General features: G+C 37.9%; 1 protein-coding gene across 3 annotated transcripts; it reads right to left on the bottom strand.

Annotated features, from left to right (window-relative positions):
* Positions 1-272: 272 nt before the first annotated feature.
* LOC146525574 (trace amine-associated receptor 13c) lies at positions 273-20,833 on the bottom strand. Of its 3 annotated transcripts, XM_085157359.1 has the most exons (4): positions 20,099-20,833; positions 13,996-14,061; positions 9,817-10,184; positions 273-8,784 (listed from the first exon to the last, which is right to left on the bottom strand). In XM_085157359.1, exons 3-4 carry the CDS (start codon positions 10,097-10,099, stop codon positions 7,892-7,894), a joined length of 1,176 nt encoding a protein of 391 aa, XP_085013485.1. In that variant the 5' UTR covers positions 10,100-10,184; positions 13,996-14,061; positions 20,099-20,833; the 3' UTR covers positions 273-7,891. The 3 variants fall into 3 exon arrangements, with proteins under 3 accessions (XP_085013485.1, XP_085013479.1, XP_085013470.1); XM_085157353.1 differs by lacking the exon at positions 13,996-14,061 and having other exon boundaries at positions 20,099-20,831; XM_085157344.1 differs by lacking the exons at positions 13,996-14,061; positions 20,099-20,833 and having other exon boundaries at positions 9,817-12,516.
* Between the last annotated feature and the right edge of the window lie 1,684 nt (positions 20,834-22,517).

Here is a 22,517-nt window from a genome sequence, read left to right as displayed (position 1 = left end):
AATAAACCAGTAAACAGGGAAGCTGTTCACTTTCCAGAGCATGTAAATTACATATGAGAGATGGCAGACAATCAGATCGGGATAAGGACCAATTATCACTCTGCAGCTGAGGGAATAGTTGAACTCCCAAATGTCACTAGCAGTCCCCACGATAAGTGTACTGTCAGGTCTTCAGAATATTAACAGACCAGGTCAGGGAACGCTGACAGACAGTGGTGCATTGGACACCTTGCTGCAGGAAACTTTCTCACATGACTTTAACTGCCCAGTCCCAGTTGTTTTGTATCATCTTACAGATTAGTTTAATTCATGTGAACCCAGAGTGGACAGTGGCTTGCTGTTGCCCCTGCTGGATTAAGCACCGCTCCCACGCCCCCCTTCCCTGTCACCCCTCTCAGCCATCTCTGCCTTTGCCCTTTCCTCTGTTGAGCCAAAAACAGACACCAGCCACAGGTGGTCTCTGTGCTTTATTGGTTCTGACACACATCTCTTGCCTTAAGAGCTTAGAGAGACAATTAAAAATTCATTAGGACACTGAAACGAGAGAGGGGGGCAAAAATAAATAAATAAAAGAAACGGGACAAACAAAAATATATAACCTTGCTGTGGCTCTAGAGATCTCTGACCTACCATTTACAATATGTCTCGCTGGCGGTATTATTGTGCACATCTTTGTGTGGTTTCGTTGTAGTGTAGCTATAGACATACAGCGCTTGTCTAAAACAAAAAAGAAGGTTGCCCCGGTGCTGCCCTTAGAGTCACAGGGGAAACTGACATTTTCTTTAATCTGCACTTTATTGTTTCAAGCCGTTGATTAAAGTCTCTTCTGTGTTTAAGCAGTTCGTTTCTCAGTTCTTCTTCTGTCCATCAAAACAAAGGTGGGGATTATGTCTCAAGTACACTATCGTCAGACATTTGAACACATTTAAATGATTCTGAATAACAAATATTCCCCTCATGTTTTTTTTTCTTTTACTTGCAAATTAGCCTTTACTGTCACTCTATATCTTTTTTTAATAAGGAACTGAATTTGTTTTTCTCCTTGACGTATCCTTGTTATAACACAAAACACCTTTAAACCTATTCCTCCTGTTCCTGTGTTATCATTAAGTGCGCATATCCATGAGTGGTGATTATCAAGCTAGTGAGTCTTGAAGGGCTTCCATAGTCTTTTGTAAGTAATCAAGTAGAAATAAGACTAATGTACTTTTATTTGTTTTTTTAAGAAGCATAATTACTGTGTACAGTGTGTTAAAGACATCATGTGGAGTTTTAAGCCTACTAGCATGATGTTTTGTAAGATCTAGTTTCCTTTTTATTTGCATGAACACACAAACACTCAGGACCGTGAAGGTCCAGCAAAGACAGTGGAAAAAGAACAAGTAAGCAGCAGACGTTATAGGATAAAATCTTTTGTCAGGGACGATTTTACTATATGAAGAAAAGAAATAGAAAACATATTCAGGTAATAAGTCTTTTCATTGCTGTTGAAAATTAAAATTATATAAACTTATGGTACTGTAAAAAAGTATTTACCCCTCTTCTCGAGTTCTTATGTTTTTGGGGTTTTTTTGCATATTTGTCACACTTACACACTTCACATCATTAAACAAATTTTAATTATCTAAACCTACCGAGCCCTGTTTGAAAAATAATCGTCCCTCAACCTCCCGCTCCTTGTTAACTTATAAGTAGATAAATTCACACTGCAGTTCTATCGTGTGATTACTTGTCTTACAAAGATTCTGAACGACAGGTGAATAGAAAGAAAAACAAAACAAAACATGAAATGTGACTTTTTCCTCCTGCACACTTCTGCTTCACACATCTGGTTTCAGTTCTCACAGAGCAACACATCATGTCACAATCTGAAGAAACAGGTGACAAATGAAGTCACTGACATCTATCAATCTGGACAGGGTTACAGACTGGCTTTTGGACTACACAAAGCTTGTGTCCACAAAAGGTGAAAACTTGGAACTGTGGGGAACCTGCCCAGGAGTGGCCGGCCCACTGAAATTTTATGACTTTTGGGAAGCAATGTAAACAATTTAGAAGGTTTGAGTCCCATTAAATCAGACGTATAATTAAAAACAGCATTTCATAAAAATAACATCACGCAAACAATCATGTGTCAATCATGGTGGTGGTAGTGTGATGGTCTGCAGCTGCTTTGCCGCTTCAGGATGTGGACTTGCCGTGACCGATGGGATCATGAATCCTGCTGTCTACCAGAAACTCTGTCTGGGAATGAGTTAAAAGTGAAAAAATCCTCCAATGTGACTGAATTAAAACAGTGCTGCACAGAAGAATGGGCCAAAATTCCTCCACAGCAATGTGAAAGGCTCATTGCTGCCAAGGTTGGGAGAGCAATTACTTTGGATAGCTTTTTCATCTCAGTAAATTAAATCATCATTTAAAAAGGGAATTTTGTATTTACTCTAGTAATCTTTGTCTAATATTAACATTTGTTTCATGAGCTGAAGTATGCAAAAAAAAAACCCAAAAACCAAAAACATCATGAAGGCAAATTCTCCACGGCACTGATTTATGTCTGTAAGATTGACTTAACAAGGTACAATAGTTCAAATATGTCTCAAAATGCCAGATGCAGCTTTAGACATGCCTCGTGCTTTGCAAAAGTGTGACTCACAAAATATAAAAAACAACTACAACAACAATAACAAACCCACCATTAATCCACCTGCAGCAAGTATGAAAGCATGCATGAATGATGCAGTGAGTCAGTGCTCTGCACAATGAACATGATTCACAGATCTGTTGTGAGGGTACAATGCACTGATTAATGAGTCCACAGCAGAAATACAGATCAGATTAATTTATTGTACTGATTATAAATGACATATGAGGCTACTGGCTGCTAGATGCCATTCCAGAGTACATGATTTGTTCTCTCTCTTTATTGTTTCTACCCATTCTCCCGATATCTGTCGGACAGCTTTGTATTTTTCATCGTTGAACTCAATTACATGAGCAACCAAATGTCAGATCATTTATCTTGTGGTGGGACTGGTGGTAGAGTAGACTTCTATCATGTCACTGCTGATAGAAATCTACTGCTCTGCACTTCCGTCTCCACCCAAATGTCTTCCCACATTACAAGATTGCGCTTTAACTGTGTAAATGTAAAATATAAACTCTACCCAAATGCACACACACTCAAATTACAATTTAGGTCACTCGGTTTTAGGATCCTCTTCTCTAGATGTAAAGATGCGAACTCAGTCTACCTGATTCTGCTTTCTCTCCTGTACACAGTCAAAGAGTCCTCCATGCTAAGTATCCAGGTGTCCCGTAGCGTCACTGCCACTCCTTCTTCTTCACATTACATAATGTGACAGTCCTTCAATACTCAAGAGTAATTGTGGAGGTTGTGAATATCACCGCAGTAAGCTGAGTGCATTACTGTCACACTGAAACCTATTAAAATCACAAATGATGTGTTCACAAACACATTTAAATCTGACGCAGTCACCACTGAGGAATTATACACTACTCATACAAGTCTATAGTCTCAGTAGTGCAGTAGTAGTAGACAATTTGACCTTTACACTGAGCCCAAGATGATTGAAATGCTTTTGATTTGAAACCTTGCTGTGACAGATTTTTAAACTAGAAGATAATGATAGTTTTTCCTGGAAAATGTTTTTCATTCATTCATCCATTCTGTGAGATTTATATATATACAGTCAGTTGATTTAAATGAGTAGTTTGACAGTTTGCATCCATCCATCCATTTCAGGGTTGTGGGGGGTGCTGGAGCCTATCCCAGCTGTCTTAGGGCGAGAGGGATGGAGGGATGGATGGATGGATGGATAGTTTGACAGTTTGGTAAGTATGTTATTAATCTTCTTACTGAGAACTGAGAAAGGTAAAAATGCTGCAATTTGGTTTAACACAAACACTGGACGGCAGAGCAAACTGCTAAACTGGTCTGTCCAAAGGTAACACAATCCTTCCAGCCCCAATAAAGCTCATCCTAAAAATTTTGTGCAAGTTTTTAAAATTTGTGTGACTGTAAATGTTTTATAATATATACAATTGCATGTCTATGGTGTTTAATGGTGTTTGGTGTAAATAAATAAAAATAAAGTGTCTTTGATTTTGTTTTTAATGGTTTAACCCTGTCATGCATGAATTATGACAACCTCAATCAGGACTTTTTTTAAGTGTTTTTATTCATCTTTAGGCATGAAAAGATGAATAAAAATACGTAAGAAAAAATTGATTGAGGTTGTCATAATTCACGCATGACAGGGTTAAATAACAATAATTACAATGAAACACGTCTTACATCTATAGTAACATTAAACGACCAGAGGGTGGCAGGGTATGGAGTGACACATCAGTGTCCAACGTAGTGGTCTATGTGCAAGTATACCATCAACACTGACACAAATACAAGAAAACAGTCTTTGAATAGCTGCTCACTGTAGTGACCACTATGCGTGAAAGGGTTAAATAAATAAAACATATTAATTGTGAGCTATATATTTGCTGGCAGGTAAATTCTTATTTTATCTTACATCGTTGTTTTCTAATATTTTCCCAGCTACATGATTGGCTTATCTTTTTGTCTTTTTTGCCGTTTCAAATCTTTCATCCAAATATGCAATCACAAGCTCCACAGATTCCTCCAGTTCCCTGATTTGGGAGGCTGATTTATTATGTAGTGTATTTTAGGACTTGTTTTCAGACTTACCTCTAAAGTCTAACTTGCCTATCAGCCATTACAAAGTGATTGTCCATTTAAAACACATTAGCATCAATCAAATGTTTCTTAATATTGCCAAAAACAAACTTCCATGTACCATATGTCAGCATATTTGACATTAAAAATCAAGGTACTTGTGTGTGGCATACCAATTTCTTTTAAATTTTGTTGCTGTGGTAAAGGTGACCAGTGAGCTAATAAATGTACTTTCCAAATGTCAAACAATCCCTTCATTGAGCACTTCATGGTAAGTTACAAAAAATGTTTTCACTCTTATGTCAATTGAACTGTTGGATTGCTGTTTATGGATTCACAGAATAATCTGTAAACTGCTTACAGCAGCAATGGCAAGAATAACCTCCTCCCTGCATTCAAAGGGATGTCAGTTGTGACAGAATAGCTAAAATTAAGCTATTCTGTCAAGAAATAAATTAATGAAATTTTATGCTTCAAAATTCTCATTATTTATAAATATAATTATTTCGTACAATACAGAATTAAAATAAGTACACAAGAAACATATTATTTCATGTTATACGTTGTATGTTATACCCTGAAAAGATAAGCCGACACAGCATGAGGGTCCGCTATATATCAAAATGTTTTTATTCTACATCTCTGTGGCTGGAGTCCCATTCATTTAGTCAGTACTGATTTAATAACTACACAGATCATTCTTTAATATGCAGACAAAATACAAAGCTAAAAATAAAAATCTGTCCAAAATAATATTTGTGTCCGACACCTGGCACAATGGAAATGGCTCACATAGCAACTGATAAAGTGCATTTCTGATACTTGAGGCAGACTGTTATCAAAATAAACTGAATTAATGGATTTTAAAAGTAACCTTAACTGTTTCCTATGAGGATGCTGCAACATGATTTCTAATTACAAACAAACCCCATTATAAATTAACAGGTGACAAAAACACTGCTGTCATTAAAAAAACAACACAAAAACAAACAAAAGATAAAAAAAAAAAAAAAAAAACATTATAAATAACTACTCATTATGCAGTTGTGACCGTTGTGGCTCCTTGACATACTTTTTTCTCTGAAATTTTTGAAAGGCTCATTAAAGCCCTTTGAAAGCAAGGTTTAGATTTGGAGAGAGGAAACAAGGACACCCGGGGAGAGGATATGGATTTGTTGTGGCAGTATACTCACTGCAAGGACTTGCTGTTGTGCAGTTAATGGCCTTTTCAGTCACGATCCATAATATGTGGACAAACCTGAAAGCGTTTTTTAACTTTTTCAGAACTTTTTCATTTAAAGTTTTATGTGTTTCCATTTGAATGGCATTTACATTTGACTTATGGGAACTCTTGACCCTTGACTTTTTTGGAAACGTGTTAGGTGATAAAAACACCTCAAATTAGCTTAAACCAGGAAATGGCTTGGTCTAAAAACTGGATACAAAAACAAAACTTTCCGCCTACCAGCACCTCTAAACCTCACAAAGGTGTTACTAAATTGTTTCTTTGTTGACACCAATAATCGTCTAGAGTGGTTACTTGGCAACTGTTTATTTGTTGATTTATTTTTTACCCTGGACGTGAACCACAGAAACTTACATTTAAAAAAAAAACTCCATTAAAAAAAAGAAAGGTAAGGAAACTTCCTATGTGTTTATAGGCAGATTTGATCATGTTTGTATAAACCCAGTCCAAGAGACAACATATGGGGCTTAATAATGAAGGTAATGCTTATTGCCAAAAACTGCAGTTCTTCAAATGACCACTTGAGGCTGCTTTAAAAAGCAAGTCAGTGGTAAAATGGTCAACATCTTAGCAGAAATATTGTAATATGTTTACTACCTGTAAAAAAGAAAAGCGACTACAAAGACATGACTTATTATGCCCACAACACCACAACAACTTAAACATGATGTAATGTAGATATTTTGGGGGTTTTTTTTAATTAAAAAAAAATAGGCCACCATTGTTATTTATGGTGCAGGTAGGCTAGAGAGCACATCCCATTCAACTAAAATCTGAGAATGACATAACTGAACATGAAAAGACTGTTGGCATAACTCAGAATTAAAAAACAAAAAACGAGGATGACCTTCTCCCAGGTTGAGCAGGCAACCATGTGCTGAAAGGCTAAACGCATTTAACCGGATTTGACTTTGAACTGTGGCCCTTTGTGGAGTGTCTCCCACCACTCTCTCTTCCTGCTTTCTGTTTTCTCTTCACTAAAAATCCCCAACAATGAAGACGATCACAGAGCTGAAGAAGCAAGCATGGAGCGTTCTGTGCAGCCACTTGAGAGGTGTGAAAGGGAAGTGTATCAAGTTATGATAAAATGTCTTTCCCTACCTGTAATTTCAGCTTACCATCCACCTTTTCAATGTAGTCAATCTCTCCTCAAGACACTTTTATGTTTATAGACTCTTAAACACAGTTTGGTGCACTTTCAAAGGCAGCACCTGCCATATGTTATATTTTGCTGCCTGCAGAGCATCTTTACATTTAATACTTTCTGTTCACAGGCTATCTTAAAGTTATTTTCACTTTCACTTGCTGTCTGCATTTTTGGGGAGAAAAATTATAGGTGCAGCATTTGGTCTTAGCTGCTGCTTCTCACCAACAACAACAAAAAGTGTTTGTGAGCTCTAAATTAATCAAATGTGTTAATACAGAAAGGTCAAGAACACAGCTCGGGGTCTTTTGGAAGTTGTCTTCATCTGCATGTGCCCAATCATTTCCCTTTCTCTTGCTATGGATGAGAAAACTGTGTAGATTAATATCTCTTTTCTTGTTTCCTTTAGACATTTCATAGCGTTCATACATTATGTACTTGGTTGTGAGACTGATGTAATGAGTCAAACTCGTTTCCATCATCAATCCAGAGTGCATTGCACATGTAAAATAATCACAGCCTTTATAGGTCATAATATGGAATAACGTTGCTACTTTTTAATGGATGAAATTCATATATTTTTAACATAATGCTTTAGCAAGAGAGATTATTGATGGCATATTAAGGACCACAAGTTGAAATAGGCAGGGTTCCTTTTTTCCTCTCTTTGAAAACAGGAAAGGGATGACAATCTTTTCACAGAGTAAACCCATTCTTCACCTTTCTCTACTTTTTAAACTATTCCAAGTCATACTTTGGGTCACAGCCACAACACAAATTTACACGTCTCTTAGTTCTTTTCGCCATGCGGGGGGGATTGATCTCGTTGAAACAGCAGGGTCACACCCTTCCTGAAGCGGTGGTCCCTGACGCTGTAAATAATAACATTACAGCAACTGTTTCCTGTCAGAATCCAGAAGGCAAAAAAGGAGAAATTACACCAGGTGTATCCCACCACGTTCCCGAGCACAAACACTGCAATGGGCGTGAAGGATGCTGTAAAGGCAAATGTTAATATGCCAATTGTTTTGGCTGCTTTGATGTCTGAAAAAGAGGGCCTGTGAGGGCATCCTCCACCTCCTCCCCCTCCATCGCTCAGACTCCCCTCTGAGAGTAGTTTGCGTTTTTGGGAGTACCGTCGAATGCTAGTGAAAGACACGATATTAACAGCCAATGTGCCACCGAGTAGTGTGAAATCGAACGCTGGGAATAACAACAAGATGTTGGCATCAGGCGGGAGATGGCCTCCAAGCATGAGTGGGGTGTAGTTACACATGCGACTGCACTCATTGTACTCCAAAGTGAAGTTTCTGCTGAAGATGAGAGGCGCTAAAGCCAGCAGAAAGCTGGAAGCCCAGGAGAACAGGATGAGGAACAGAGTTCGTCTCCGGGTCACCAAGGCGTCCTTTTGGAGTGGCCACAGGATGGCCACACTGCGCTCCAAAGTCATTAGGAAGATGGTGCTGATGGAAACAAATGTGCATCCAGCAAACACTGGACCAATCAGCATGCAGGGCTGCCATGGGCTTACTAGTCCACCACGAGAAGAGGAGTTGGCAGGGGAAGTAGAAGTACCCTGATACCAAACAGGGGGCGTGGTGGTTACCATCAGAGAGATTTCAGTGTAGATGGAAAAAGGAACCACGAGGACACCGACCATCATATCTGCTATGGCCAGAGACACTGTCACAGAGAAGAAAGAAGAGAAAGATGTCATGTTGGATATCTGTATTTAGTTTTCCTTATTATCATTTACTTAGCATTTTACCATTAATCACAAGAACTGCTTTATTTTTAGGCCATTATTTGCAGAATTTAAAAAACAACCTTTCTGATTTAGGTTTTCCATAAATTTAAATTAATCGGTTGTGCTGAATGAAACTATTTAATATAATACTTTATAATCCCTTCTGGTCACTGCCACCTTGTGAATGGAATGCAATACTTATACATTATACATATAATATAATACAATTTACAATATATTTATTGCTTAAAATTAAAGATCCTCTTATATCTCTCTAGGCTGAAAAAAAATTCTTCTTTAATATTACTGCATTTTACAAACAGGAAATTAAATTTTACTAAGGAATTGTTTTTACGTTTCTTGAAATTAGAGCCCTACCAATATAATGTTGAGGGACGATATATTGCCCAGTAATATCTATGTGATATACCACAGGATAAATTAAAATACAAAAGGAAAGAAGAGGTGGAACAAACTCTTATAATCTTGTTGTTAGTATTAAGGTTGCATAGTTTGTCCACCAGAGGGCACTCTACAACGTTCCTGCATGTGTTTGGAACCTCACAAACACAACAGTCAGCAGATACAAGCAATGTAAACCAGTGATCTATGACTTAATGTAGCAATAAAAAATATTTATGAACAGAATCGTTATATTATATTAGTAAGGAGTTATAAATAACTGCACATAACCGATGTCAGGTAAATCTGTTTATGTTTCCTGTGCCTGAAAGAAAAAAATATATCGGCTGATATCAGATTTCATATCAAATATCGGTAAATATCTAATGTTGGTCGGGCTCTACTGGAATCAATCCATGAAACTTGATTTACACTCTAGATGTACATGTTAAGATGTGGTGATAAAGCAGTTCAATTATTATTTTTTAATTCAATTCAATAAATGTTATTTATATAGCACAAAATTACAACAAAAGTTGCCTCAACACACAGTTCACAACATTTACCTTTCAGGTATCCCTGTGGTGTTCTCGACTGTCTGGTCTGCACAAACACTGTAAGTGTGACCACATTCCCAACCACGATGGCAAATGCTAGGCTGACCATGAATGCCACTGCCAAGGTGCGATTGAGAACCCCACAGCAACACACGGTACATAGTGGGGCCAGTGAATAGCCTGACCCCAGTCCTGCCTGAGCAGCTGCAGTCAGGTTAAACGGACAGTCAGTAGTCACCAGCAAAGCTGCCGTACTCCCAGGAACACTGACGTTGGGAAGCAGAGCAGTCATGTCCCAGGTTAGACTGGTTTTAAGGCTTGTGATGCAGTGGTGGCGGGACCACTCAGGAGACCATGTCCTGGACTGGGAAACTCTCCTAATGGGAAAAAAATAGGTAAGCATTGAAAACCTTATATCACATAATAAGCACATTATGTCCAACAGTTAACAGTTATGGTATTTCTCTTTTTGATGGCCGAATTGAACCAATGTTTTTTTTTTCTAATTCTCTATTTCTAAAAATATTTTCTAAATGCAGTTGTTAAAAATCACATTAAATTTGTTATGTCTCATGATTTCTGTAGAATTTAAACTTTTATTTTTTAACAAATGTCAGATAATTTTAGGTCGCGCATACCAGACACAATAGCACTTTTGCAGCACTCTTAGCCACAAAATCACATCATTTAAAGCTTTGAATCAGTTACTGCAGTCAGTAGCAAACCTTTTAATATATATGTATCATCTGCAAATTTAGGGATGTTTGATTTTAACCTCTGAAAGCCACCATAAGACATAAGTGGGTATACTCTATATCTTTGCTGCCATTCAAACAGTGGCATTAAAACAGTTCTTACAAACATAGCTTTTAATATAAATTGAAGCATGTAATCCAATAACATGCTTGACTCAAAGGGTTTGAAGTGCTAAAAGTCTGTAGTATATGACATGTGTAGGGTAGAGAGGTTGTGCTTATGTTGCAGTACAAATATGTTACACTAAAGGCTGAATAAAAAACAGCCTTACAAATCATAGGTAGTCTTCTTTTTCTCCAGCTGGAGAGTATTGGCACTGAATTTATTACTTGTGTGTACCAGCTACGTGCTGTTTCTGTGCCCTAACACTGTTGGAAGCACCTCGATGCTGTCAGTTCCCATGCTGAAACTCGGAGTTCAGTACCAAATGTCTTTCTCAGCTGACAACTAAATACACGAATCCTTCAATCATTTATGCTGTTCACTGGGCCAGAGAGCAGGAAGGTATGCACAGAGGACAAAACAAAAGGTAACAGGAGTGGACATATTCAGACCAGAGCAAAACCAAATCAAAGCCTGCATTTGCTGTGCAGCTTTGTGTGCAGAAACATGATCAACAAAACATCACAGCTGTGGCTGAAATCCTTTCACTAATATCAGCAGGGAATTAGAGGTTCTTGAGAAGCAAGGAAAACACTTGTGTATTTTTTCTGTGACTGGCTCATGGTTCAGGGTTGAATTAAGATCCGATATGAAAGACCCTCGAAGCTTGTCTGGAAACAAGATATAAAACAACCTGATGTTTTAGTAAAGTGGTTTTCACATTTGCCTAACAAGAAAAAGTTTGACAAAAAAAATGATATGATATCACGGAAACGATATCACGCTAAATATCTGCTAAACTAAACACGTGGTGACCCTTCGTAAAGATTGCAAATGTCTAGATGTCAGTTGTGTGTTCACACTTATCACCTGGGTAAATTATAAACAGTGTTCTCATTATTGGAGGTTTTCCATCCCCTGTTATCTTGAAACGAAAACGGTTTTCTCACCTTTTCGCATTGTAAAGTAAAGAGAAAGAGCTTTATTTGTCTTGTTGTGCTTTCAAAGCAAGGCTTTCCTGTCAAGCTCTCTGATATTTCTTCCTCTGAGCTCATCTCTTTCATGTCAACCCTGCCTCAAAAGACAATTACGAATCTTTCGTTTTCATGGTTATGTTGTGCTGAGAAATGCAATTGCTGCTTGGATTGTTTAGAGACATTTTTTCAGAGTGAACAATGTTCAACATTTATACGTCCTGGCCACAACAGCAGTCATATGAATGCAAAGGATAAACAGGACTATGTGAGTCCAAAGTGTGAAGCACAAGCACACTCCTGTCTGTGATTAATTTTGGGCAACAATACCAACTCAGTCAGGGTGGTATTGTTGTATTGTTCAGTCTCTTTCTCCATAATACTAGAGTGCAGTCTGATGTGTGCTGACAGTGTCTCAACACAAGCTTAAAAATATGTTGAATACTTCAATATTAACATTGTTTGTCTTTATCCTAACAGAAACATAATCTGGTTGGCCCCATATGCCTCCATGAAAACATTATTGTTGTTGAAAATTAGCTGCACATAAATAACAGCAGACACATCCGGTGCATTTCTGTAATGTTTGTTTTTTGGTATCATGTTCCTGAGTTTCCCAAAGACCCCTCTGCTGCTCAAGCATACTTAGGAAAATGCACAGCTGTGGCTCTCTGTGGAGTTCTGTTAAAATGAATTTTACTTCCTCGCCGTCTCACAGCCCCACTGTGGTGCATCTGAAAGCTAACAATGGAAAGTTTTCGTCAGTGAAACCCAAACCGTCATTTAGTTGGAGTTATGTCTCTTTCAGCTGTGGTTCACAGCAAAAACCAAGGGGCAACTTCCAGGGTTTTAAAATTAGGACAATGGAGAAGTGTCATTAACTTTACACAAAACAGACAACTGAACCTATTTTAAGTTGTGTCTTTAGGCACTTTGTTAATTTTAAACTTTTGTTCACAGTGTCATTAATATATGCAGAGGAGCTCAGAGAGGTAAAACTGTGAGTGTTACTGTAAACACAGTGGAGGCTCTGTCATGGTTTGAGGCTGCACTTCAGGCAGTGGTGTTGGAGATCGTGTCAAATTGATGGAACGTATTGTTGGATTTGTATCCAACATGCAGTACTATCTGGAAAGCATCTGATTGACTATAATCAAAAACACACTGCTAGCGCAGGAAAAATATGCTTGATCATCCTAAACACATCATTTAGGATGATCAGATTGGCCTCCTAAGAGCCTGGACCTCAGTATTATTGAACCAGAACAGAACAAGACAGCCAACATCCAAGGAAGGGCTTTGAATGTTCTTCAAGAAGCCTGGAGAACTATTCCTGAAGACTACTTCAAGAAATTACAAGAACGCTTACCCAGGGAAGTGTTGTAGAATAAATACTGATTTTCAAGCTTGTTAAAAATGTACTAACTCATTTTCCAAGCCACGTATAAAGAAACTTGAGACGTTTTCACAGTGCTCTGTAGTCTATGCTGTATCGTGCCAAAAGAAAGTATCTCATTTCATTGCTTCCACCCTTGTAAATTAGTTTTATTTAACACAAAATATGACATTTAAAGCTATAAACAATTATTTTTCTGTATTTTTATGACTTTATCAGCGGCCAGAATATTTCTATATTTTGTTCTTTTCTTAAACAGATTTTTCCTTTTTTACAGATTATACTAGATTATAGTTTATAAGTCTCAGACCAAAAACTTAATATCCCTGTCATTTAGTGGATTTCATTCTTAACCACATTTCAGTGCTGCAGTGGCCAAAGGCATTCATTTTATTAGCCAGATATGTTGAAAATCAATTCTGAGCTTCGAAGAATCATTATCTGTTATTCAGTTCAGCGAAATTCAGATTGTGAGAAAATCCATCTGCCCTTTTGATTTTTTCTAAAGCTTGATATTTGCTCCCCCTTTGTGTTGGTAACACTGAGCTGCAGGCACAATGATAACTCAGCCTGAACAAGGCCAAGAGAGTGTTTAAAGAAGACACTGTTTTCATTTTACAATTTATGAAAGCAGCTCTTGAAAATCTAAAATTCTTAAAATGGGTAGCAGTGAATGGTGAGGAATTATGACGTCAAGCATAGTTCAGCCTTTGACTGTGTTTCGTCTTTTTATGAGTGCATTCTTTTGTCTGTGAAAGATACAGTGTCATAGGGGTGTTTAAAAAAACGGATTCTAGTCTAAATTATATGCTCTTAAAATTAACACGATTAGACAACTGCTTTCAAGTCAGAGTAATTATTTTACTTTAAATTTCCTGATGGTGCTGGTGGTAAAACAAAAGGAAAATTATTTAAGGAAGGATGGGAGATGAACCTCATTAAGGGGCTTTTTGCCCTTACCTTGAGTGAAGATGACAAGCGGAAGCCTTCCCTGTGGCAAGACCTCAGGCACAGTGAGACAAGCAGCTGACAGCAAAGACCACACACACACACACACACACACACACACACACACACACACACACACACACACACACACACACACACACACACACATACAACAAAATAGGCTGCATGAGGATTTACATACGAGCTTTTTCACAACTTGAAATTTCAAGTCCTCAAGACAAAGGTCATTTATTTTTTATGTCTCAGTAGAAATCAGTTCTGGACCAAAGATCTGACATATAAACTGCTTAACTATCAACAGTTACCCTGCGCATTTGTTTGTGGGTGTTACAACTGCTGTTTTTGTCGTCTTGTGCGACTGATGTGCTTTTCTTTCCTTTTATAAAAAGCCCTCCATTGCTGTGTCTTAAATCTGAGTAAGAGTGTAATAATTAGAGTGTGCAGATTCCTGCATGGGATTGGTGTGGATGTTTACAGCTCAAAGATGGCTGCCATCAAGAGAGGCTTTGTACACCTTTTCTGTTACAGCCCGCCACAGATTTGCTGGATACTTTATTAGGTGCACTTTGCTGCTATTTCCCCACATTTTCTCCAACATAGTTCTATATTAGGTTATTTATAGTATGAGGAGATAACAACAGGTGTATTGAAAAGTCTGATTTTAAATTTCCAATCAAATTCTCTCCACAATTGACTTCTTATTCCCTCGTGACAGGTTTTGCACAACTCTTCCCATATATTATCTGTGATTATAACATTTAATTCCCATCTCTCCTTAATATAGCCTGTGTTTTGGCATGACTCCTTTATAATCCTTTTGTAAACATGAGAAACATGTTTCTTAGCTGGAAGATGTTTTTCCATAATATTAATAAAGTATTCTTCTATGCTGTTAGGAGTTTTATTAATCTTTTTCTTTATGGTTCAGGTATCTATAGCAGTCTTTAGAGGGGAGTTAGAATTGTTCCTGAAGTTCCTCTGTTCCCTGTCTTGTCATGGCACAGATTCAACAAGGTGCAGGAAACCTGCATATTGCCATATTGACAAGATAGCATCACACAGTTGCTCAATATACAATAATGCTTAGTTGTTACCAAGGGGCCCAAAGAGTGGCAAGAGAATATTCCCACACCATTACAATACCAGCCTGTCACTTCTCACCCTACTACCTGATTTGCAGCAGAGGTTGAGACTTCTTAGGCAACATTTTTCTATCTTCTGTTGTCCAATTTTGGTCGACCCATGGAAACTTTACTCTTAGTTTACTGTTTTCAGCAGACAGGAAAGGCACCTGGTGTGCTGCTGAAGGTCATCTGCTTCAATATTTGACCTATCACGCATTCAGAGATGCTTTTCTGCATACCTTGGTTGCAACAAGTGGTTATTTGAGTTACTGATGCCTTCCTATCATTTTGGAGCAGTCTGGTCATTCTCCTCTAACCTACATCTACAAGCCATTTTCACTCAGAGAACTCGATATTTTCTTTTTCAGACCATTCTCTGTTAGAGATAAGTGTGCGGAGAAAATCCCAGGAGATCAGTCGTTTCTGAAATACACAGACCAGCCCGTCTGAGACAATCAACCATTTGAGTTATTCTTGCCTTCCTATAAACTCAAGTAGTCTAGCCATTCTCCTCTGACCTCAGCCTGATTCAGACGATTCCCCATAACCCTGGAGATGGTTGTGTATTTCAGTACATCAACAATGTCTGAAATACTCAGAACAACCCATTTAACATGAACAACCATGCCACATTCAGCCATGTTTCTTCTATTCTGACGCTCGGTTTCAACTTTAGCAGGCTGTCTTGTTCATGTCTACATACGTAAATGCATGGAGCTGCTGCTGATGTGAAAAGCTGATTAGATATTTGGATTACTTTATTGAGCAGTGGAGCAGGCATGCTTAATAAAGTGGTTGCTGAGTGTATGTAGTGTGACTTTACTGGACCATAGAGTAGTTGGTGCTTTGTTCTCAGATCTATTTTCTTTGTCTGTTTTCTGATGCACACAGTTTCACGAGTATCTTTTTACTTTTCTCCATTTTATAAAAAAAAAAAATCCTTCACATTTCATTTTTGCTTCTGAACATTTCTTACTCTACATTCAGCCTACATTGTTTGCAGAACTCTTTAGTCAGGAAGGTTTTGAGGGGGGGAAAAAAACCTAAGGATTTTTTATGACTCAGACTTTAAAGAGTGGTGAACTATTCAAGTTTTGAAAAATGTGAATGGGGCTTTGATTGTTGCAGCTGACTCAGGTACTATGTATAATTCAGTAACTGCCAAATCGACTGAGAAAAACTGTAATGATCAGTTGAGCAGGTAAATGTATTTTGAACAGTTTTCTCAGGTTTTTGTGAATGAGAACGGCGTCGCTGTCCTTTGGTTTGTTTCTTTTGCTAATACTATGTTGGTTGTGATTCGTTACATAGATATATGTTTATTTCATCTCCAGTTTTAATGAATCTTATCATTAATTACATCATATTAACTGCAAAAGTAGTTGCAGTGGCTGATAGGCACTCTGCCATGTCCACATTTTAGCACATAGCAAATAACAAATAAGTCTTCACATAATGACGATTAGTCATGCTCAGTCTCTGTCAACACTTCCTTAATTGATATAGACTTTGCAGGGCTGTCTACTGTGTAGTATTCTTAAAAAATATATATTTTCAAAAAATTCAATGTGCGTCATGTTTCTGAGGTATGAAAGTAGTAAATATATAAGCTATAGTATCAGTTCTTTGTGTGTATTTGAGTGAAACTCTCCTGTTTCTCACCTCTTTTGGTAGATCTTCCCTGATTTTATTTATTTATTTATTTGTTTACTCAAGAAATAAATTGTTGAGGTAACAGCCATTTACAAGACTTGTTATCAGGTCTTTTTCTACAGGAATGTAGTGTTGACAACAATGCAAACTGATATGAGGAATAACAGTGAAGATGGTGGCCATTAGAATAAATAATTTTGGAAATATAGATGCCTCTGAACCCTGTAAAGCCTGAACTATGAAATAATTGCCAGACACTCTAATTTTTTAATTTATTGACATTTCCGACAGATTAAAAAAAAGTTTGCGTTTGCATGTATGAGTATTAATTGGATAGTTTTTGCTACATCTAATGTCTTTAGTTTTTTCTGGAAAAACTTTTTTCTGACTTAATAACTCTGACTTAATAAGTCATTTCTAATTATTTATTTGATTAAGTGTTCATTATTGGTTTCTAAACACGTGCACAGATAAAACTACCTGAAAGAAGCTCCAGTAACAATGCTGTGCTATATGGAGTCCATTGTGGTGGAATAGCTGCATTTAGGTTGTTGTTCTTGCATGCAGTGAACCTTCTTTGACAGGGCTGTGTCTCTGAGTGACAGATTATGTAGGAAGACCGTGGGGGCCCGGTCAGTGCTCTCGAGCCAGGTCGCCTAACGCACACAGGGGTCATCTGCAGTAATAAGTGGGTCAGAGTCGCCTGAGGCCGACTGCCACAGCACATGAGCAGAAATACAATTTTGTCTTCACATCTTGGCCTGTCATTCTGTCTGTGTTTGTTTCACTGTGTACAGCAAACACATACAGGCACACATTTAAAAAGGGTTGTTTTATAACCCTGTTCACAAAAACAGGGTTATAAAAAAAAGAAGTGGGGACACTATAAAATGTGAATAGAGAACCTTATTAAAGGTTTTACTTTATTTAAAATAGTACAAGACTAACATTTCTGATGTTTGAACGGAGAAGTTTTGTTGAATATGATGCCAGCAACGTCCAAAAATTGGATGGACAGGAACATCACAGGGTTAGGGTTCAAAGGATTTAAAGAACATTTAAAGAACACCAGGTGAAGGCACTGCTGTGGCTCACCTGGTTGAGCTGACCACCCTCCTGAACATTCTAGAAAACCAGTGCCAGTCTCTCCAGTCAAAATATGAAAAAGAAAATGTGATTCATTTATAAAATTGACAAAGATCCATCTCATATCCTTTTCCAGAGTATGAGCTGCTGTCCTCAGACTAATCTATTTAAGCTGTAAGCATCTAATTTCCCATCCACACCTGGGATGGTCTGAGCTTCTGCAGTGCATGGGCTCATCTGTGTAGGCACCATTATTGCTAAATTATGTTGCAGACTTTGGAGTAATGCATGATGCCATTTTACAAAATATTTCAGGGAAGGACTCCTAATTTCATCCACACAATGTCAAACCGCCTTCTGCATGTATTACAGCACCATGGCTCATAACAAAGAGTCTGCCTTCAGTCCAGAGTCATCCCCAACTTAAAATTGCACATTATGAAATGATGAAAAAACGTGAGAAAGGAAGCCCTGGATTGTTTAGTAACTAAAATATCAACTAATAAAAGAGTTACAGCAGTCAGTATCCTCAGTTCCCAAATTGAAAAACAAGGAGGTGATGAAACGTGTGGTAAACATGGCCGTGTCCCAACATTTTTAAACATGTTGCTTTCATAATAAATGAAAGCAAGTGTTCAAAAAACAAAATAAAACAATTATCCTTGTACTATTTTCATATAACTGAATGATCAAATCACTGCAGTTCAGTTATATAGTTGCATGCAGTTTACAAAGCATTGAATTTTTTTTTAAATGACTTCACATTTTTGCCTTCGTGTGTTTTTGACATCATTGGGAATATTTTTGCTCTTGTTCTGTCTGAAAAAAAATCTCTGGCAGTGTTTGTTGTCACTTCAGTAGTTTCTCAGTCTAGCTTTTCTTCTTTTTATTCCATTGCTTAAAATTTCTTAACATTACATGATGATCTGATCACTGAAAAAGCCCCGTTTGATACCCTATATGGAGAGATCATATAAGACATTCAGGGTGTACCCCCCTCTTTTATGGACTGCAATACCTGGAAATACTCTGGAAGTCCCTCAACCCTTTTTAAACCACTTAAATTAGGTTTTTCTTTTTCTGTGTGTGGTCTTTGCTGTGCATTTAGGGTAACAAATGAATACTTAGAGAGTACAAGAACAACAAGAAGAACAAAATCAGTTTGAGGGATTTTTAAATGATCCCAAACAAACTGAATAAAAGAAACCATGCATCACAGACTTGACATTCTGGTATTTAACTGTAAAAACATATCAAACATTTGACAAATGTCCAGTTTACGCTTTTACATTTACACCCTTCTTCTCAGGTTTGTTTCCCGGGAGAAAAAAAAATATAAATAAATAATTTATAAATTAAAACCTATGTTTCTTTAAAATTACACTACAATTTCTAAAAGCTGTTTCCGTCAGTGATATCATGGTTCTCAAGGATTGCTATTGCCTTGTTTCCCAGTAATGGTATTTAATAATGAACTAAATACATTTGAAAAGTCCCATTCACCCACAAGATGAAGAACTTTTTACATCAGCGCATGTGTTTCTGGACTTGTCCTTATATGTCTTTACATCCTGTCTGTCCCTATCGAAATTATCCACAGCTAACAGACATCACACCCACCTCTGGACTCAGCCAACAGCTGCTGCATGCCTGAATGGTCAGACACCAAGCATGATACACCTGACAGATTAGCAGGTTAGTATGAAGCATTTTCCCCAATACAAAGCACTGAAGGGTTGATTAGGCTGACACTGCTAGCTTACACTGATTAGGATTTCTTAAAAAGCTTCCAACTGAAGAAATTTTCTTGTTTAATAAAACAGAAGAAAATAAAAACACTAAAAACAACTGTTGTGAAAAATATCATTGAAATTGAACGAGACACGTATCTGTGTGGCCACAAAGAGCTACTCAATGTTTGTGTCCAATAACAACCAGCACAGAAAAATGCAAAGGGGACTATTTAAAATATAAATATTTTGGTAAACTTAAAGTGAAAATATAAGTCTTATGCCTCAAATAATTATAGTAGTTTTCTAAATGTTACACATTACAATTTAATTCTGTTAAGTGAGTAATTATGAGTTAATATTCAGAGCTAAATGCATACAGCGTGGGGATTTAGCCTTATATTATCAAGAAATTGTGTCTTTGAAATACTGTCAAAATAAAAGAGCTGCTGTCATTTAATCAAAACACAATTAACAAGAAATCTAATGAGACAATCTTACCGGCATTTCCTCAGAGCACTTGGCAAGACAGAGGTTGACAGCAGGAACAAAATCCAGTATTTAGATGCTGACTTAGTGGGAATAAATTCCTGTTAAACACTGTCCAGTGGAGAAGAAAGTGGAGCTGTAGTCCTCATCATTCATTCTCCCGAGAAGCACACATTAAGCACAAAGCCTCTCACACACTCCGGCTCTCTGTCCATGTGATTCAGCCTCTCCCCTCTCCTTCCTCCCACTATCTCTCCTTGCATTGAGTGCTTAATCTCCAGTCCCCACTACTTCACTGTTTCCCCTCTCTACAGCTTGTCACATGCACACGGTCTTTCCCTAGAGCTTCAAGGTAAAGTCCACAGCAGCACTTTGCTCCCTTTCTCTTTTTGTTTCCCTCCCATGTTTGGCCTCTCATGTGTCTCCCCCCACCCTCTCTCATCTTCTCTCTTTGGTCCTTGGTGCTCTGAACATCTGTCATGCTGTTGTGTCTCAGAGCTTCTGTTGCTGTTGAACTCTCACTTTCAGTCCACGCCTCATTATCTGCATAGACTCTTTGTCTTCAAGCTTATTGTAGCTTTCTTACATGCTTTCACTTTTGAACTTTTCACGTGCCTGTGCTGCTGAAAATCATCTCTAGCTCCATTTCAATGGCACCCATCGTTTGCCCCTAGTGGTCCGGGCCCATGTGCAAAGCTTGTCTAGCTTGAGGGTCACATCCATCCTCTGTTGTTTTCCTCAGGGAGAAAAGACTACAGCTTTCAAGTGAGACCTCCTACCTTCAAATATGATTGGAAACACTGAACATCAGGTTTAAGGACACAGCACTGATTTGCTCTTGCCTTAACAAAATCTCCACGAGACGGGCTGAAGTCATTCAACAGCAAATGCACTGAGATTGAAATGGAAATTGAAGCATTTGGCTGAAGAAATGTTGATGAGGCCTGAGGAATAAACAACAGTGTACGTGCTGAGCAGCTTTATGTAACTTAATCCTCAAGGGGTTTGCAAATCTGCCAAATAAATAGGACATATCCCATGTTATAGTCAGGGAGCTATAGCCTGGTTTCTGTTCTGGTTGATTACATTTGGAGGCCTACCAACCTGAGTGACACGTCTTTTGATGGTACAGCACTGTCAGCTATACATACTGTATCTATTGCTGTGTGGCGCCTGCAGACAAACTGAATGGCTCAAGCTCTGGTGGGAGTCACACTGTGAATAATCCAACATAAAACATGCAGTATTAACCTGAATGAAGTTCCTATAAGATCAGGGACAGCACATGTGTTAGTGATTTGTCAACCCGTCCTTTCCTTCTTTTTTACTTTGTTTCCACAATCAGAGGAGTCGCCCTCTGTTGGTCATCATAAAGAATGCAGGTTTAACTTCTGTCTGTGTACATTTTTCCTGCCATTCCCACATACTGTTGATTCATAGCAACTTTACTCAACCTTGCCTTCCAGAGCAATGCCGCTAACAAAGCTGGGTAAAGAACAAACATTTGTGACATTTTCTGTCCCAGAAAAATATTTGCATGATCTGTGTAGTTTGCATCCACTGACATGGTGATGAGGTTGAAATGCTGACTTTCAGAGAACAGAAGTGCTTCCTAAATGAACAGCTCTGTGTCTGACCCAATTAAAAGTGCACTAGCCTGAGTGTCATCTCCTTAGCACCGCCACCATAAAGTGACTTACCCTGACATTAGTGTTAGAGTTTTAGGGTTTTGCTATCAAGTTATGTTCTTAAACTGATTACCCTTAGGAAATGTTTCTCAGGGCTCCCTAGAAGTCAAATCTTCACACCTAATAAGACTATATTTTAAGTACAGAGCATGAATATTAAATCTATCTAGTCAGTTACTGATAGTTTTTAATGCATGACTGAGAACGAGAGCATAATGGCCTCCACACATTTTCTGTCAGTACTCATAAAAAAATGAACACAAAATAAAATGTGTCAGGCCAGCACAAGCTGCCAAAACAGCTTCCCTTCAGTTTGGCATTGATTCTGCAAGTCTGAACTTTACTGGAGGGAAGAATACAATTTGTCCATAAGTAGTTCCCTCAGTTGGTCTTTTGAAGATCTATCGCAGTGATCCAAAATCCTCAATACGTGTTGAAAACACTATAAGATACAAGCCTAATTCTGTGTAGCATGTAAATAAAAGCGGAATCCAATGCAAATCTCATATTTTATTTACATATTGAACATTTAAAATAAAATAAAAAAAGTGTCATTTTAAGGAAAATATTGAGTCTAATTTGAATTTGATGTCATTGACGTGTCTCAAGAAACTTGGGACCGGGCCTGTTTACCACTGTGCAGCATTCCCTCTTCTTTTAACAGCAGCCCATAAATGTCAGGAAATTGAGGATAGCCTCGTCTGATATAGGATTCTAGTCCTGGGCCTTCTTTGCCATATTTT

The sequence above is a fragment of the Neolamprologus multifasciatus genome, chromosome 1, assembly GCF_963576455.1.
Source record: "Neolamprologus multifasciatus chromosome 1, fNeoMul1.2, whole genome shotgun sequence".
Lineage (NCBI taxonomy): Eukaryota > Metazoa > Chordata > Actinopteri > Cichliformes > Cichlidae > Neolamprologus > Neolamprologus multifasciatus.
Note: the sequence above shows the minus strand (reverse complement) of the source record. Positions and strands in the feature narration are given on the sequence as shown.

Excerpts from the sequence above, each read along its gene's own strand:
- LOC146525574 (XM_085157344.1), bottom strand. The coding sequence starts at position 10,240 with ATGTGCTTATTATGTGATATAAGGTTTTCAATGCTTACCTATTTTTTT. Across the intron at positions 8,785-9,816 it reads ACCACAGGGATACCTGAAAG|TGTCTCTGGCCATAGCAGAT; the intron begins GTAAATGTTGTG and ends TCTCTGTGACAG.